The sequence below is a fragment of the Phoca vitulina genome, unplaced genomic scaffold (genome assembly GCF_004348235.1).
Source record: "Phoca vitulina isolate PV1807 unplaced genomic scaffold, GSC_HSeal_1.0 scaffold1, whole genome shotgun sequence".
NCBI lineage: Eukaryota > Metazoa > Chordata > Mammalia > Carnivora > Phocidae > Phoca > Phoca vitulina.
Genome location: NW_022589704.1, coordinates 32,009,016 through 32,028,619, shown reverse-complemented (window position 1 = coordinate 32,028,619; position 19,604 = coordinate 32,009,016). Strand labels below are relative to the sequence as shown.

Sequence of the window (19,604 nt, the reverse complement as noted above, 5' to 3'; positions counted from 1 at the left end):
TCCGTTTGTTTGTACAGCACAGTGTAATGTATATTTGGTCATCATTTGGTGTGAGTGCATTATTTATATATTAACTTTGCCTCTTTTATCTCATTAATTTGCTTTATAATTACAGTAGGATGATTTGGGCCTAACACAATTGAACCTCAAAGCAGTGCTGAATTTGCTTTGTTTCTTAGTTATTTGGTAATTTATATTATGTAATGTTAATGTGTGAATTTTAAAATTTTGTAAATTATTATGAAAGTAAAAAAATAATACAAAAAATTATTAAAGAGATCTGCTGGTTCCCGGAGAATATCCATGAACTTCCATTTGGGAAAGAGTGATTTAGTATCACTCATAGTTGTTCTTAAATAGGTGTAATCTGATATATTAAAAATCCTACAATCTGTGGCTCTTGTTTGAATAATCTGCTTAGGCATAGTGTGAAAAATTTGGCAAACATTAGCTAGAATAGAAGGGTTGGAGTTTTGTTACCTTTAACTGTAGGGTTATCCATGTTAAATTCTTAAAAATAAATTGCAGTTTATAGTATAATTTATAAGCATAATTCCAATTTTAAATAAGTTTAATGACAGTATAATTTTTACACCTTTAAAAAAAGTTTATTTTTAATTTTAGGGGCGCCTGGGTGGCTCAGTTGGTTAAGTGTCTGACTTCGGCTCAGGTCATAATCTCAGGGTTCTGGGATTAAGCCCTGCGTCCAGCTCCACACTCAGCAGGGAGTCTGCTTCTCTCTCTCCCTCTCCCTCTGCCCTTCCCTCTGCTCCTGTGCTTGCTCTCTCTCTCAAATAAAATCTTAAAAAAATAAGTTTTAAATTTTAATTCTAGTATAGTTAACATGCAGTGTTATATTAGTTGCAGGTGTACAATATACTCAGCAATTCTATCTATACATTGCTCAGTGCTCATCATGATAAGTGTGCTCTTAATCCCCTTCACCTATTTTACCCATCTCCCCAACCTGCCTCCCCGAGGTAAGCATCAGTTCTCTATAGTTAAGAGTCTGTTTCAATTTATACATCTTTTGTTTGCATCAACATTTGTGAAATTTGACATAGATATGCCTGTCTTGAAAGTAGCTGATAACAGAATCCTGGAATGTATGTTTGTATGTTTGTTTTTAAGACTTTATTTTTTTTAGAGCAGTTTTAGATCCACAGCAAAATTGAGAGGAAGGTACAGAGATTTCAACACCCCCTCCCACCTGATTGGTACATTTGTTACAATTGATGAACCTATGTTGACACATCAGTATCACCCAAAGTCCATAGTTTTCTTTAGGGTTCACTCTTGTTTTACATTTTGTGGGTTTTTTTTTTTTTTAAGATTTTATTTATTTGACAGAGAGAGACAGCAAGAGAGAGAGAACATAAGCAGGGGGAGTGGGAGAGGGAGAAGCAGGCTTCCTGCTGAGCAGGGAGCCCGATGGCGGGGCTTGATCCCAGGACCCTGGGATCATGACCTGAGCTGAAGGCAGACGCTTAACGACTGAGCCACCCAGGTGCCCTGTGGGTTTTGATAAATGTATAATGACATCTATCCATTATGGTATCATACAGAGTATTTTCACTGCTCTAAAAATTCCCTGTGTTCCACCTATTCATCGCTCCCCTGACCAGCCCCTGGCGACCACTGATCTTTTACTGTCTTCATAGTCTTGCCTGTTCTAGAATGTCATATTGTTGGAATCATACAGTATGTAGCCTTTTCAGATTCATCTTTTTTCATTTAGTAATATGCATGTAAGTTTCCTCCATGTCTTTTCATGGCTTGATAACTCATTTCTTTATGCCATTGTATGATGTACCACAGTTTTTATTCATTTACCTATTGAAGGACAGACTTGGATTGTTTCCAACTTTCAGCAGTTATGTATATAGCTACTGTAAACATTCGTGTATAGGTTTTTGTGTACCATAAGTTTCCATCTCCTTTGGGTAAATACCAAGGAGCTGGATTACTGGATCATCTGGTAAGAGTATGTTTAGTTTTGTAGGAAACTGCCAACCTGTCATCCAAAGTGGCTGTACCATTTTGCATTCCCTGATGGCATATGATGTGCAGCATCTTTTCATGTGCCTATTTGCCATCTGTATATCTTCTATGATGAGGTGTTCATGAATGTCTTTGGCCCATATTTTAATTGAATTTTTTCCTATTGTTGATTTTTAGGAGTTGTTTGTATATTTTGGATAACAGTCCTTTATCAGATGTCTTTTGTAGATATTTTCTTCCTGTCTATGGCTTGTTGTCTTATTTCTCTTGACATTGTCTTCTGAAGAGTAGAAGTTTTTAATTTTAATGAAGTTTAGCTTATCAATTAATTCTTTCATGGATCATGCCTTTGATTTTGTATCTAAAAAGTTATTGCCATACCCAAGGTCACCCAGATATGGGTGTTATGTTCTAGGAGTTTCTCCTGTGTTCTAGGAGTTTCATAATTTTACAGTTTACTTTTATGTCTGTAATCCATTTTGAGTTAGTTTTTGTGAAGAGTATAAATTCTGTATCTAGATTCTTTTTTTTTTTCATTTAGATGTCCAGTTTTTCCAGCACAATTTGTTGAAAAGACTATCTTTGCTCTGTTGTATTGCTTTGTTCTTTTGTTAAAGATCAATTGACTGTATTTATGTGGGTCTATTTCTAGATTCTCTGTTCTGTTCCATGAAACTTTTTTGTCCATTCTTTCACCAGTACCACACTGTTTTGATTACTATAGCTGTAGAGTAAATCTTGAAGTTGAGTAGTATTAGTCTTCCAACTTTGTTGTTCAATATTGTATTGCCTATTCTATGTCTTTTGCCTCCCCTTGTACATTTTAGAATCAGTTTGTTGATATACACAAAATAATTTGCTGGTATTTTGGTTGGGATTGCATTGACTCTATATTTCAGTTTAGGAAGAATGGACAGCTTGACAGTATTGAATCTTCCAATCCATACATGGACTGTTTTTCCATTTATTTAGTTGTTTGATTTTGTTCGTCAGAGTTTTGCCATGTTCCTCATATAGATCTTGCACATATTTAAAAAAAAATTTTTTTTTAAAGATTTTATTGAGAGAGAGAGAGTGCGTGCAAGAGCATGAGGGGGAAGGGAGAGGAAGAGGCAGGAGCAGACTCCCTGCTGAGCAGCGATCCCAATGTGGGGCTCGATCCCAGGACCCTGGGACCATGACGTGAGCCAAAGGCAAACCCTTAACCAACTGAGCCACCCAGTCGCCCCAATCTTGCACATGTTTTATTAGATATATACTTAAGTGTTTTATATTTTTGGTTATTAATGTAAATGGTATTGTGTTTTTAATGTCAAATTCCACTTGCTCACTCCTGGAAAGCAATGGACTTTTGTATATTAACCTTGTATCCTGCCACCTTGCTGTAATCTCTTATTAGCTCCAAGAGTTTTTTCGTCAGTTCTTTTGGATTTCTATATAGGCGATCATGTCATCTGTGTCCTCTCCTCTCAAAGGGTTCCAGGAATAATTTTTTTCTTTTAATATATTAGAAACCATATAGTTTTATTAAATAAAATATATTATATTCACACATAGTTCAAATAAAGCACTTCAAAATCTACTATGTGCTCCCTGGTCAAAAAAAAGATTACAAGCAATCAAGAAGCATTCTTGTTCTTCTCATATAATGATCTGAGAGTTGTGCTTTCTTTGGTTTTCAAGACTGAGGCCAACTATTTAGTAAATATGGATGTACAATAAATGTGTGCCCTTTTAGGAAAGAGTTAACTATACTCTGATATCTGAAGATTTTTTTTGTTTCAATCTCATCAGCTGATATTCATGACTTCCATATATTCGTGACTTTATGACATAATTGCCATTAGGAGGATACATCAGGATTTTAATGGATTGCCAGCTTTTTTTCCTAAAGAGCGATTGGTACAGCCATATGTTTATAAAATTCAGAGTGTTCCTTTGTCTTATTTCAATGATGCCCTGAATACATACTTTATGTTGCAGAAGAAGAATGATGCCCTGAATACATACTTTATGTTGATTTACATCAATGTTATATCAACCACAAACAGCATCTCTATTTAGGTTTTCTTCATCATTTTACATTATAGGGTCCTCAATCTTCCATAGAAAAGTAGATATACACAGAGCCTATTTAATATAAAAGGAACTTTCATATCTTTGATACAGCATCAATCAGCTACATGATTTCACACATAGACTAGGAACAAAGGCAGAGCATGAAGTGATAATATTTGTTTTTCAGAAAAATCTCAAATACTATCAATATAAAAAAATGCATTGAAAATAATTACATCTTTCCAAATATCCTCTTGATCCTTTGAAGAAGGTATATTATAAAATTAAGTGTTTTAATTTTGAATTATTCTGTATAGTAAATACTCTGATTTAGAGTAGTGTCTGAAAAGTGTTAATGACTTGCTGCTTTTACTATGAATTCAAGAAAAGTTGTTGATTTTTTTTTCATTGTGCTGAGCTTTTTACTTGTTATGATGCAATGGTGACTTCTAAGCTCCTTACATGCACAATCAGAATCTAGAAGTCTTTATGTTGTTTTTTTTTTTTTTTTTTAAGATTTTTGTTTATTTATTTGACAGAGAGAGAGACAGCGAGAGAGGGAACACAAGCAGGGGGAGTGTGAGAGGGAGAAGCAGGCTCCCCACTGAGCAGGGAGCCCGATGTGAGGTTCGATCCCAGGACCCTGGGATCATGACCTGAGCTGAAGGCAGACGCTTAACGATTGAGCCACGGAGGTGCCCCTCTTTATAGTGTTTTTTAAAAAGTATTTATCTTCAGCCAAATTTGGTTTCAACTCTGTTGTTAATTCAAGTTGAAGAGAGTGAAATTACTAAGGATTAAAATAGAAAAAGAATTTTGCTCTCCCTGGAAAAACATATCTAGGTTGTTAATTTTGACTCCTATACTGTATAGGAGAAGAGAGTGGAACATAGTGGACTTTGAACAGTTAATGACCACTCAGAGAGATAATGACAGTTGTTACATAGAAAGATTTGTAGTTTTAGAAAGTGGTTTTACATTCATTATCTTATTTGGTGTTCACACTGCTTAGAATGGTTAATATAGAGGTTTATTTCCTCTGCTTTGTAACTGAGGAAATTGAGAAACTGTTACTCTTGTCCAAATGGATATGTTGTAGTAAATAGTAGAGCTTACATGAAGATAAAAGGTTTCTGGTTCAGAGGCTTGTGTACTTTCTACTGAACCACAGTCTTTCTCTAGAACTAGGACAAGAAGATGGTGTCTAGCATTTAGCAGCATAGAAGATGTATCTTTACCATTGTTTTGCCTTGGGACCTTGGAAATAATGAATTAACCACTTTTTACTCTGTACTCTGTTTTGATACTTAGCAATTTATGTCTCAGAGTTGTAACACTTAAAATGCTTGAGAAGAAAGGTATCTTTTATTATTTTATTTTTTTAAAAGATTTATTTTATTTATTGGTGGGGGGAGAGGGTGGGGAAGAGAGGGAGAGGATCTCAAGCAGACTGTGCACTGAGCGTGGAGCCCAGTGCAGGGCTTGACTCCACGACCCTGAGACCATGATCCAAGCCAAAATCAGGAGTAGGACACCCAACCAACCGAGCCACTCACGTGCCCCTTTAATTATTTTTATTTTAATTTCTCGTTATTTATCATGACTATTACCCATTTTTATTTACTTTGTCATTTTTACTTATCATTATCATAATTGTTTTATCATTATTATTCCTTTAATGAGATACTACATTATAGACACATTTCACACTTAGAGTGGAAGGAAAGGACAAATTCAGGAAAGTAGAAAAATGGATGCCAGAATTTATACATTCAAATCAGTGCTACCTTTCCAAACAGTAATCTTGAGAAGCTATATATTTGCTGCCATTGCTCAAAATATCCAGTGGAACTAATTTTTTAAATAATGGCTATAGGATTTTATTTGCATCTATACGAAGAGGTACCTATTCAACATTAAAATATTAGTCAACTCAATCAGTAGTTGTTGGGTTTACATGATATTGGTAATTAACATTCAGAACCTTTTCAGCTAGGGTGTGTAGATTCAGAAACAATGGTTTTGATGACTATTTTTGTAGAGTAGATTGATAGAGTGGGTTATCTTTAAATTAATGATTTTTTTTTTCCCCCTCAGTCAGCAGATAAGCAGCGAGCTCTAGAAGAAACCAAAGCCTACACCACCCAGTCCTTAGCAAGTGTTGCCTATCTGATAAATACCTTGGCCAACAATGTTCTACAGATGCTGGATATTCAGGCATCCCAGCTACGAAGGATGGAATCTTCAATCAATCATATTTCACAAGTGAGACTACACTGTTTCTCTATTTTGCCTATGAGGAACACTTTTTAAACACAAGCTGTCTGTATAATGCTGGCAGCCTTTACTATGTGATTTAACTCACATGTATGATTTGGAAAATACAAATTCAGTATCAGGTTGTTTTTGATTCTTTTTGTGGAGTGATTATCTGTGATTTTTACAGGGAAGGAGATTTTAATGGTTTCTATTAAAATTCAGTAGTCATATTAAAATAATCAGCCTTGAGGTAAAAATTTGTCTGGTTTCTTCCAACTTTTACCAAGTTTCATGTTTCTTTATCTTTTTAAAAAAATATTAATGTGATAGCCTGATCACTTCTTTAAAATTTTTTTTCTCTTGGTAGGATTTTTGTTTACCAGGATGGTACCATACCTCAATAATGAAAATATTTTTTTTTTAAAGATTTTATTTATTTATTTGACAGAGACAGACACAGCGAAAGAGAGAACATAAGCAGGGGGAGTGGGAGAGGGAGAAGCAGGCTTCCCGTGGAGCGGGGAGCCCGGTGTGGGGCTCGATCCCGGGACCCTGGGATCATGACCTGAGCTAAAGGCAGACGCTTAACGCCTGAGCCACCCAGGTGCCCCTCAATAATGAAAATATTAATCTAAGTGAACTTACAGAATTATCTTTATATAAAACTTAAAAAAATTAATGTTACACTTTTTCCATTTTAAAAGCCATTCTCATATAGAAAAAGAATAAAATGGAAAAGAAACCCTTTTTCTACTGTTCAAACTTTTTACCTTTACTACTTTGCTTTACTTTGTTCCAATACTTTTTTCTTATAAATAGTTTTTAAAATGTAGCTGTGATTATATTATGTATAGAATTTTGGATTTTAGTCTTTTACTAGGATAACAGACATCTTCCCATGATGTTAAAAGCTCTTCATAAACATTTTCAGTGGCTGCATAATGTTGCATGTGTATGTCATTGCTCTCATAACCATTTCTGTATTTTGGAGCCATTTAAATACTTCAGTGAAGGGACGTCTGGGTGGCTCAGTCAGTTAAGCATCTGCCCTCAGCTCAGGTCATGATCCCAGAACCTGGGATCGAGTCCCACATCGGGCTCCCTGCTCAGCGAGGAGTCTGCTTCTCCCTCTGCCTGCTCTGCCTGCTGCTCTTCCTGCTTGTGCTCTTTCTCTCTCTGACAAATAAATAAATAAAAACCTTAAAAAAAATTAAATAAATAAATACTTCAGTGAAAAGCGAATTTGTAATTGCAAAATGAATTTTAAAAAAAACATTAAAAAGATAAAGGTTTTGATCTGTCTGCTTCTCTTTGTTGAGATCTTTGGAGCTTTTGTAGTTTAGCACTCTTGTTATTTGAGTAACTTGATGTGGTATTAATTTTTTTTTTAATATTATTTATTTATTTGTCAGCACAAGCTGGGAGAGTGGCAGGCAGAGGGAGAAGCCCGGTTCCACATCGGGAACACAATCCCAGGACCCTGGGATCATGACCTGAGCCGAAGGCAGACGCTTAACTGACTGAGCCACCCAGGCGTCCCTTGATGTAGTACTCAACACTCTTTTATACCTAGATGATTAGAACTCTTCTGGAATAAGAAGTTTTAAAATGTGCATTATAAAAAAGTGTACATTATATTTTCTTTTTGTTTATCTTAAGAGTTTAGGACTCTTCTGAAATTGACTAATCTAACAATTTTTCAAAGTCTGAACCTTAACTTATGTAATTAAATAAAATACAGTCCAGATAATCAAATCAGATATGGGAGGACTCACTTATATTTCTGTTGTTTGAGAGTTCATCAGACTAATTTAGAGGGATTTTGTGTTATTTAATACTAAATTTAATCTTAAATATGAATTTGCCATGGTAAGGTTTTCTTTATATCTCATATAAACTTTTTTTAAAAAATATTTTATTTGAGAGAGAGAGTCAGAGAGAGCACGAGGTTGGGGAGGGTTAGAGGGAGAAGCAGGCTCCCTGCTGAGCAGAGACCGATGTGGGACTCAATCCCAGGACCCTGAGATCATAACCTGAGTGAAAGGCAGATGCTTAACCGCCTGAGTCACCCAGGCGCCCCTAAATTTTTTTTTTTTTTAAGTAGGCTCCATGCCCAGTGTGGAGCCCAATGTGGGGCTTTGAACTCATGACCCTGATCAAGACCCGACTGAGCCACCCAGGTGTCCCCCCCCATATAAACTTCTCTAGACTTTGTATAATTTGCTGCTTATTGTATTGCTGTGTCTCTTAAAGTAAAAAAGGAAACCTGCAAAGAATTGGTGAGTTTTTTTTTAATTGGTGAGTTTTAATGAATGAGAGGTAAATTTTATTCTGGAGAGACCCCTTAGAAGAAATAATGATGAAATGGATGAACTTGGTTTTCTATAGGAATGTTGACAAATTGCTAATCTGATAGAGAATTTTGAATTTACACTTGAAAGTCTTAAAATTTCTGCATGTTTGCAGTCTTAGCAAAGGATCTAAAATAGAAGAAAAGTGCAAATGCAGAAGAAAAATTAATATATTAGAGTTCCTAAAGAGGATGAACAGCTTGTTATTAGTTTGTAAGAGAAAGTAGGAAGATTGTGAAGGTAGAAGACAATAAGCAAATGACAGTGAAAGATAATCATCTATTTTTTTAAAGTAATCACCCATACCCATTGTGGGGCACGATTGAACTCATGACCCCGAGATCAAGAGTCAGATGCTCTACTGACTGAGCCAGCCAGGTTCCCTAATAATTAGGTTTTTTGATTAGAATTCTGTACTACTTTGGTAGAGAAGAGTAGCAATCTTGAGGAGGAAAGTGAGTAAGTCTACCCGAAGTTGTAATTATATGTATTAGTTAATGAGAACACTTTATTTTTGAGTAGCATATAAATCTACATATAATTAATAGGTCTAATTAATGCTGTTTTTTAAAGTATTTTAATGGAATAAGTGAAAAATGGGAGAGGTGAATGGATAGAGATTTAGTAGGTCAGAAATAACAGGGGCCTGAGTCAGAGCCCTGAATATGTTGAATCTTTTTTTTAAAATTATTTATTTATTTATTTATTTTATTTTTATTTGTTTTGAATCATCTTCATTTGAAGTTGAACAATCCCTGGATAGGTGAGGGATCTGCAGCTGTCCAACACCTGTTAAGTCTATACAAAATAGTATGTTGGGTGAGAGGTTGAATAGGAGAAATGGGGTGATGAAGGCTATATCTAAGAAATCAGTAATTTTTTAAAAAATTACATATTTTTTTATCATTTGCTTTAAGGATTGAAATATTTTTCAATTATGTTTAATGTACAGGTAGAGTCCTTTGTTTTAAAAGTCAATTGAACCTCAAAACTTTTATACTTTCTAAACTGAAAGATTATAGTATGAGAAAATATTTTCTGTTTACAAGGCAAATACTCAGTAAATACTCTAAATACAAGGATTGGCAAGCTTTTTCTGTAAAGGGCCAGATAGTCAATATTTTAGGCTTTGTGGGCCAGATATGGGGTATCAGTCTCATTCTTCTCTCTGTATGTTTTTAAACAACTATTTAAAAATGTAAAAAACTATTTTTAGCTTGTAGGTGATATAAAAGCAGTCTGAGGCCAGATTTGGCATGTAAGCTGTAGTTTGCAAGCCCTTGTTCTAAAATACTGTTTTTTCCAAATGTTTGGTACTTATATTTTTTATTATTCTTATGCTTCATTAAAAATATTATGTTTTTAGAGGGAGCCGGGACGTTCTTACAATACCTTGAGACTAGATTTTTTTTTTCCCAATTTGAGCAAAAATATTAGATTCCAAGAATTTAGAGAGAAGATTGGGTTGGAGAAGCAAAGAAATGGAGGTTCAGTCAGGTCAAAGACAAGATCACATGTTTGTTGGAATGGTAGTAGGTAACAAGAGTTGTTTTGTAAAGGTTGTCTGGTAGAGTGGTTGAGGACTAGGAGATATTAGATTCTGAGGTATATGATTTCTTTCCTTATCAATATTTTTTTCCTGTCTCCTGGGTCAAAACCTTATCACTTTTCAGCCTCCTGTGCTCTAGCTATTTCTCCATAGGTTTGGGAGTGGGGAGGGTCAGGGGTCTAGGTTTTACTTTAGTTCTTCTGCTGACTTGCCTGATATTTGACCTACTTGAACTTCAGTTTTCTCGTTTGTAAAATGGTAGGACTGATTAGATGATTTCTGAGCTATCTTCCATTTTGAATTCTTTTTTCTTTTGAGATTCTCACAAATGAACTTGATTTATTTTTTTTCTTTCTTTTTTTTATTTCTTTCTATTCTTTCTTTCTATTCTTTGCTATTCACCTCAATCTGTGCCCCACTAACCTCAACCTTCTATCACTCTGATGTAACAACTATTTTCTTTTTTTTTTTTTTAAAGATTTCATTTATTTATTTGAGAGAGAGAGAGAATGAGAGAGAACACATGAGAGGGGTTATGGTCAGAGGGAGAAGCATACTCCCCGCCGAACAGGGAGCCCGATGCGGGACTCGATCCAGGGACTCCAGGATCATGACCCGAGCCGAAAACAGCCGCTCAACCAACTGAGCCACCCAGGCGCCCTGTAACAACTATTTTCTAATTAGAATCTGAGGATGGGAATTCCATTGACTCTACCAATTATGTATCATGAAGATGTATCAGGAACATACATAGTTGTGTTGTGTTCAACACAACAAAGTAGTAACTCCTCCTCTAAATGTCAAAGGTTTTGAAAAACAGGATAGAATTGATTATGAATATTTAGTATCAGACTTTTTTTGTAGTAAATGGGTAATATGGCATTAAGTAGTGTACTAATTTATACCACACTCACCATCAGGAGTATTAGGATAGGTTCTTGATATGGATTACCTTAGGTATTTTAAGGATCACAATTTTATTATTATTTTTTAAGATTTTTATTTTTAAGTAATCTCTTATACCCATTGTGGGGCTCGCACTTAGAACCCTGAGATCATGCTCCACTGAGTGAGCCAGCCAGGTGCCCTAAGGATGGCAGGTTTGTTTTTTTTTAAGATTTATTTTATTTTTTAAATAAATGATTCTAATACTTTCTTCTTCAAGATTTTTTTTTTTTTTAAGATTTTTATCCATTTATTTGACAGAGAGAGAGTGAGAGAACCGAAATAGGGGGAGTGGCAGAGGGAGAAGAAGAAGCAGGCTCCTTGCTGAGCAGGGAGCCTGATGCGGGGCTCAATCCCAGGACTCTGGGATCATGACCTGAGCTGAAGGCAGATGCTTAACCGACTGAGCCACCAAGATGCCCCCAAAATTCAATTTTAAATTAAGGAAATCCTACTAAAGGCTATCAATATGTAATTATGCATAGAAAGTAGGATTTATACAGTTCTTAAATTAACTTCTTATGTATAGTTTATATCATTTTATTAAAAAATGAATAACTGAAAATTACCATTTAGTAGTAACTAATTTGTTTTATGGAAGATGAATAATTTAAAGCATATTTGTCATTTAAATAATTAAATGCTTATTTGAAACATTAACTTACTAATAAAAAAAATGGAGACATACTTGAAAACATCCAACTTAGTTGAGTTAATCCACTGTAGCTATTTGCAGATGTTTTCCCACAGAGATGGTCAGCTGCCCGAGGTAGTGCTGTGCAGTACAGTCGACTCTCGATTATCTGTATTCATGGGACACAACAGTGCATGGATAATCCTAAAACGAAGTACTTTATACGGTACCTTCTTGATATCTGTTGTGGCCTGTGTATGTGCTTGGATCCATGAAGGAGAGGTGAGAATGGGTCTCAGGCTTGCAGGGGAGCTGGGAGCCAGTATGACTGTCTCAAGGTGATAGGTGTTTTAGAGGCCTTGGGTTTGGCACTGCATAGCTGAGGTGTCATGGGGGGAGCCTGCAGCATGTGAGATCAGACTTGGCAGTCGCAGTGAGAAGGATAGAGAAACAAATTGATAAGGATCTGTTAATAAAAGTAGTCCACACAGTTCCAGTGATATTACTTGGTGTGTTTTTGGTTAACAGGTAGCAAAAAACAATGGTGTTTATTAGAAGTGTACTTGCATTAGTTTCGGTAGTCTTTGCTTTTTAAACACATTTTTTACTTGCCACAGGTAAGTGCTATTATTGAGACCTTTACTAAATAAGAATAAATTTATTGTCATGTAACTAGTTACTTCAGAAATCCAGGACAAATTTGGAATACTTTTTACTTACTATTAAAATTCTTCCTAAATATCAATGTTGAACTTGTACTTCCAAAATTTAACTTCAATGCATTCTAGTTTTGTAATGTCAAAGAATATTATGAAGGCAAATGCAGTGGTGATTAGTGAAAGCTATGAATTTAAGAAAAACAGAGTAGCCATATTTTTTAATTAAAAACTTCATAGGAGGGGCGCCTGGGTGGCTCAGTTGGTTAAGCGACTGCCTTCGGCTCAGGTCATGATCCTGGAGTCCCTGGATCGAGTCCCGCATCGGGCTCCCTGCTCGGCAGGGAGCCTGCTTCTCCCTCTGACCCTCCCCCCTCTCATGTGCTCTGTCTCTCTCATTCTCTCTGTCTCAAATAAATAAATAAAATATTAAAAAAAAATAAAAAAAAATAAAAACTTCATAGGAGCTTTACAAAAATTCTTTTAAAACTGACAGTTGGCTGTGAGTTGATGAGTGCTGAAGCTGGATGTTAGGTATATATAGAGAGGGGAGTGTTCATTCTATTACTCTGTCTAGTTTGAATATGATTTTCCCCAAAAGAAAGCTTTGAAAATTTGAAGTGGGTGATTGCTGAAAATTTCAGAATGTTGTGGACCAAAATTTCTCCTCCTTTGTTCTCTGTTATTATTCAGACGCCAAATAAAACCATAGCTATTTTCTGAATATATATTTGATTTTTGTTCACAAGAACTCCTACAGTTCAACCTAGTATGGTAGTAGGATGGCAAGAATACAAATCATGCTCTTTGATTTTCTTAACCATTTATTACTTTTATTATTGTAGATGTTTTTAAAAAGCTAACAACACCAAATATCTGTACTTAGCCAGTCACTAGAGACATTAATCTCTTAAGTCAGCTCTTGTAACAAGTTTGGAAACAATTGATATTTGAGAGTGCATAATGTCAGGACAAGTGAATCTGTCTTTCCTCTTCATCATTGGTTCTCAAGCAGGGAGTTATTCCCCCCACGGGGACATTTGGCAATGTCAGACATTTTTGGTTATCACAGCTTGGTTTGGGGGAGTGCTAGAGGTCTACTGGGATACTTCTTCACATCATACAATACTCAGGACAGCCTCCCACAACAAAAAGTTATCAAAATGTCAAGAGTGTTGCTGTTGAGAAACCCTGCTCTAGTTTTTCTAAGATGTAGGAATTCTTTTAGAGTAGACAACTAGGAATATTGTAGTTTGGTTAAACTAAATTCTTTTGATTTTCCATGGATGTATGCTGTTAAGAATTACGTTTTAAACATGCCTTCAGTTTTTACTGAGAATTAATATAAGAAGCAACATTTTTCTCTTCAAAATTCCTCCAGCCAGTTCCTTTTAAAGTTTAGTGCTGGGAAAATTGTCCTTCCTGATGAAGGGATATGTTTTCTTGTAAAGCATTGTTTGCACTTTGCCTTCCCTCCCAAGAAGCTGTAAGAGCCCAGTTTAGGCTTATAGGTCTGAGATCTTTTCCTTTGCTATATTGGTTTTTGTTTTATCCTTAGTGTAATGATCTGCGGGTTTGGGCTGTTTGTTTGTATGCTTATAAAGTGAACAAAAAAGTAGTATATAAGTGCCTCCAGTCCCCAGGCTTGATCGGATGTTTTCAGTGCTTTTTAAAAAAAGTCTCAATTTTTTCAGACAGTTAAAAAATATGTGCTTATTATAAAATGTAACTGTATATTAATGCAGATATGGAAAGTTGCTTCCCCATTTTTATTCTCCAGAAATTTATTAATATTTTCACCATAAAAATTTGAAATTGAATTTTAATTTGCAGTAAACTTAGAATTCTACTATGGGTGGTTGGGTTTGCATTCTTATGTTTTTTTTTTTTTTTTTTAAGATTTTATTTATTTATTTGTCAGAGAGAGAGAACACATGCAGAGGGAGAAGCAGGCTCCCTGTTGAGCAGGGAGACTGAGAGCCTAATGTGGGACTCGATCCCAGGACCCTGGGATCATGACCTGAGCCGAAGGCAGACACTTAACCAACTGAGCCACCCAGGCGTCCCTTATGGTTTCATTTTTGAATAGGATAATTACATTTCTAAAAACTGGAATAGAAACAATGTCTCAAGAAGATTACATTCTCTGATAATTTTTCTCTTATTGATATGGTGAAGACCAGTTATAAAAAATAGGTATCCAAAAAAGTACCGTATTTTCTTTGGTTTTTGTTTATTTTGAAGCATAGTTAATACATATGAAATCTTCCTAGCCCATGTTTTGAATGATTCAGGATGACTCATTAAAAATTATTCAAAATGAGATTTTTATTTCTCTGAAGTTAAAAATAAGTAAATACCAATATTATCACTAATATATAAATTTCTTTTTTTCTGTTACAGTAGCTCTCCCAAGTAGTTAGAAAGGAAAGCAGATTTTGTAATTTTTACTTAACATACTCAGAAAAAGCTCAAAGATTATTTTTGCCTTAAAAAGAAATATTTAAAATGATAAGGTTACTACCTTGGCCAGTCTTTGATTTGATGCTTCATTTAGATACTAGTTGTGAAGCTTATGGATACTGTTGCTTTTAAAATCTTTTGGTTGAAATAGGAGGCTTCAAATTTGTTTCAAGTTCCCTTCATACCTTGAGTAGTTTAGAGGAATAATCAGCTTTCAGATTTCTTTCTTTTTTTTTTAATTTTATTTATTTATTATTTTTTTATTTTTTTAGTATTTATTTATTTGACAGAGAGAGAGACAGCGAGAGAGGGAACAAGCAGGGGGAGTGGGAGAGGGAGAAGCAGTCCTCCTGTGGAGCAGGGAGCCCGATGCGGGGCTTGATCCCCGGACCCTGGGATCATGACCCGAGCCGAATGCAGACGCCTAACGACTGAGCCACCCAGGCACTCCCCCCCTTTTTTTTTTTTAAGACTTTATTTGTTTATTTGAGAGAGAGGAGAGAGGGAGAGTGAGAGGGAGAAGCAGACTCCCCACCGAGCAGAGAGCCCGAAGTGGGACTCGATCCCAGGACCCTGAGATCATGACCTGAAGCAAAGGCAGATGCTTAACCGACTGAGCCACCCAGGCACCCCTGCTTTCAGATTTCTTAAATGATATTTAATACTGTCGTAATGGTTATCATCTTTTCTTTTCATTTCTGTGTTATTACCTGGTTCCATTTTCAGAGAGGGGGAAGTGAAGTAGGACTGGGGAGGAATTAGTGTCTGTTAATTGCTGCTTGTGCTAGGAATGGTGTGAGAGATATGAACAATTTTAGTGAGGTTTTTTCCAACTTTTTTGACTGCAACGCACAGTAAAAAATGTATTTTACATTGCATCCAGTACACCATTTCTTTATATCTTTATATATATAACAAATAAATGTTTCAGGAAAAAATACTATATGTATATACAGTCTAGTATTTCTGTTCTTTTTCATTTAAAATCATTGCTCTTCACATTCCACTAAATTACAACCTGCTCTTTGAAAAATGCTGTTTAAATGTATTAGCTATCTGTGTTTGTGCAGAAATTCACCATCTATTAGCAAATAGAAGACTGAGTAAAAACATATTTATCCTATGTGAACATTTAACAAATAGGATAAATTAATGAAGTATTTTGTAAGTATTTGTCATGATAAAATATAAGCAAACTTAAGGTTTTTTTTGTAAAAAGATGACTGTTTTTATATATATGTATATATTTTTAAAGATTTTATTTATTTGACAGAGAGAGACACAGTGAGAGAGGGAACACAAGCAGGGGAAGTGGGAGAGGGAGAAGCAGGCTTCCCGCAGAGCAGGGAGCCCGATGTGGGGCTCGATCCCAGGACCCTGGGATCATGACCTGAGCCAAAGGCAGATGCTTAATGACTGAGCCACCCAGGCGCCCCGACTATTTTTATATTTTTATATTTATATTTTGTATTTATAATTCAGGTCTCTCCTTTTTTTTCTTTTGTAAATAAAAAGGCATTTGAACACCAATGGAAATTATACTAACAGGTTATTTTAAAATGTAACCAAATTAATACCTGGGGCTTTCTTTATCATTATGTTAGTTTAAATATTAATGGACGGGAAAAAATTAGCATTCTTTAACCCAAGGGTTGGCACACTTCTGTAAAGGCCCAGCTAAGAAATATTTTAGGCTTTGCAGGCCATGCAGTCTTTGTTTTAACTACTCATCTCTGCCCTTGTAGTGTGAAAATATGTAACAAGTAGAATAGCTATGGTCCAATAAAATTTTATTTATAGAAACTGAAATTTGAAGTCTGTCTAATTTTCACATGTCATGACATTATTTTTCTTCTGACTTTTAAAAACCATTAAAACATGTAAACACTACTCCTGGGTTGTAAAAAACAAAACAAAAAACCACTTCAGGTTGTTAAAAACAGGTTGTGGGCCAGATTTGGTCTGCCAGCCATGATTTGCCAACCCTTGTTTTAGCCTAAGAATGGAGAAAGCCAGTAGGTCCAAAAAGGACAAAATTTAGCAGTTGGGGTTAAGTATATGAATAATGATGTTAAATCTATGAGCATTTATATTTTGATTTTTCTGGGCAATAGAGCTATACATTTTTGTGTTGTGTTTATATTATATTTTGCAGACCGTTGATATTCATAAAGAGAAAGTTGCAAGAAGAGAGATCGGTATTTTGACTACCAATAAAAACACTTCAAGGACACATAAGATTATTGCTCCAGCCAATCTTGAACGACCAGTTCGTTATATTAGAAAACCTATTGACTATACAATTCTAGATGATATTGGACACGGAGTAAAGGTAAGTATAATTTTCGTCAACCTTTTAAAAACAATAGTCCATAATGGAACTAACTCTTTAGAAAATTAAGCTTTTGTCTTTTCTTTCCTGGAGGCCCAAGTTTTGGCCCAGTTGTGGTTCTGAAGATTCCTTGCTGCTATAACTATTTTATCCTTCTTGCTGCTTCTTAGTGCTGTGTTTTCAGGTTTTAAACAGTCATCTTTAAATGAATTGCATTTACTTAACCAGTTATGAGACTACCTCATATAGATCGGGCAAATAAGTGTGGTCTAATTTTTCTAATCTTTTAATGATTTAATATGACTGATTAAAAGATTACTCAGCATGTTCTTAAAGTATCTACCTTATCTCAAACATTTATCAACAAAGCTTTCGCATTTTCAGAAGGAACATGTATAAACAACCATGTGCTTTGAAACGTTCTAAAATAATTTTACCTTAACATTTTGGGTGAGAATAGTGTAGATTAAAGTAATATGTGAATTAATATTTCCACTGCTTTTGAGTATGTAGCCATTATATATTTTGGCTATTTTTTAAAAATGTATTAGAGTGTCTGCTGTATATGTGTAGTGCCATGATCAAAACTGAGGTGCATATAAATTTCATTTACATTGGTATTTATACTTAAACTATTTGGAGCTTCCTCTAAGTATTAAGTTACTTAAAGCTTTCATCTTAATCAGTGATTTGAAAGGCAATGACTTATCAAATGTGACTTAGAATAAATATTTACATACGTGAGAAACTGTAGTTTATACAGTTGATGTATGTCTATATAAGCAAACTTAAACTAAAAAAAATACCCTACTACTATGGCTAGAAATCAGTTAAATGTAAATTTAATGTAGATCTAGGTAAAAGAAAACATACAGTGTAAACTTTTTAAAAAAATTTTTCTTAGAATTTTGATATAAGCACTATTTGGAATTTGATATTTAATTTTATAAAATATTTAAAATTTTATAATTTTGAGATTTATTCAAGGCTAATAACGGCTAATAGAAAATTTTAGGGTAATGCCAGAATCTAATTACAAAAGGCACTTAGAGTATAAAACATAATATTTGTGCTTGTCCACTTATATAATAAACACATGATTTCCTTCCCACTCCAATTCTTTCTTAATTCAAGTAAAATGTTGTTCTTTTGGGACTCTGTAGTCTTTCTTGTTATTTGGACTTTTAGTGTTTAGGGGTCACTATTTGAAGAAATCTTTAATAAAGTTAAGTTTTTGAATAAAACGTCATATAATTTCATCAAAAAAACCCTCCTGTTCATGACACATTCTGCTTTGACCACTCTTTCTATGATCTACTGAAACATTATTTTTTAATGCTGAATGCTTAACTTGTTTTTTCTTTGTTTTTTCCTTTCTCTTCACATCCTGAAGTTCCAACTAACCTTTCAATGCTTTTTTTCCTTACCTCTTTTATTTGCTCCATTTATGCATTAAGTGGTTGCTTAGATTTAAGGTAAGAGATTCCAGGGCTGGATTTCCATTCTTTGTTCTTATGTAGAATATTACATATGGGGAGTGAAGAGATATTTGGCACTTGGCCTTCTAAAATCAACAAATAATTCCTCTTTTTAATTTTTAAAAATTTTTGTCATGCAACTCTGTGGTGTGTCTTCATGTTCTGTGAGGGCAGATTTTTTGTCTGTTTTGTTCACCACCCTGTCCTGTGTGCCTAAAACAGTGCCTGATGCATCCATTAGGTGCTTAATAAATGTTTTTGAATAAATGCTTATTTTGCAATGTTAGTATATTTTGTGAAACTAAAATATAAGTTACCCTATCATAAAATGTCATTATGAAGTAAAATTAGGTGGACTTTTGTAAATGTAGAATTTATTTTATGGATTGGAGGGCCAATTAATGTGCTTTATTTAACCCTCCCCCTGTGTAATAGCCTTTTTATTCTATAAATGGTGTGCTTTATTATACACCTTGTGGCCGGTATGTCATTATCTCTTGACTCTTATTCAATGTAAAGAAATTGAGAAGTGGAAAATACTCAGTGTTACAGTTTTTTTTTAAGTTGCAGTATCATGTATTTTGCAAAAAGCAAAATTAGTTTCTCTTTTCCAAATTGCTATATAAGATATATATTTCAATATAAACTCACTGTAAGCGTTTTACTAGCTGAATATTAGTTATATCAAAACATCAGAAGTTCATGAGTGTTTAACAAAATACACATTAAGAATTAGAGAAATATTTGTTTTAGTAACACTTTAGGGTTTGTTTGTTTTTTCACATTTTAGTATTTTGGAGAATTAATGGTAAAAGACATTCAAGTGTATTCAAGAAGCGTTTAAATAGAAGGTTACTAAAATTATTTCACCAAACTGA

The 19,604-nt window shown here is 34.6% G+C and overlaps 1 protein-coding gene across 27 annotated transcripts in view; it reads left to right on the top strand.

Moving 5' to 3' along the window:
- ABI2 (abl interactor 2) overlaps positions 1-19,604 on the top strand; it is a 123,501-nt gene that overhangs the window by 60,911 nt on the left and 42,986 nt on the right. For 14 of the 27 annotated variants that reach the window (XM_032404078.1, XM_032404069.1, XM_032404213.1 and 11 more), the window contains exons 2-3: positions 6,157-6,324; positions 17,072-17,248. In XM_032404078.1, coding sequence (XP_032259969.1) covers positions 6,157-6,324; positions 17,072-17,248 — 345 coding nt within the window. Of the gene's footprint in view, positions 1-6,156; positions 6,325-17,071; positions 17,249-18,705; positions 18,724-19,604 lie in introns of all 27 variants that reach the window. The other 13 variants (XM_032404058.1, XM_032404049.1, XM_032404130.1 and 10 more) reach the window with 1 other exon arrangement.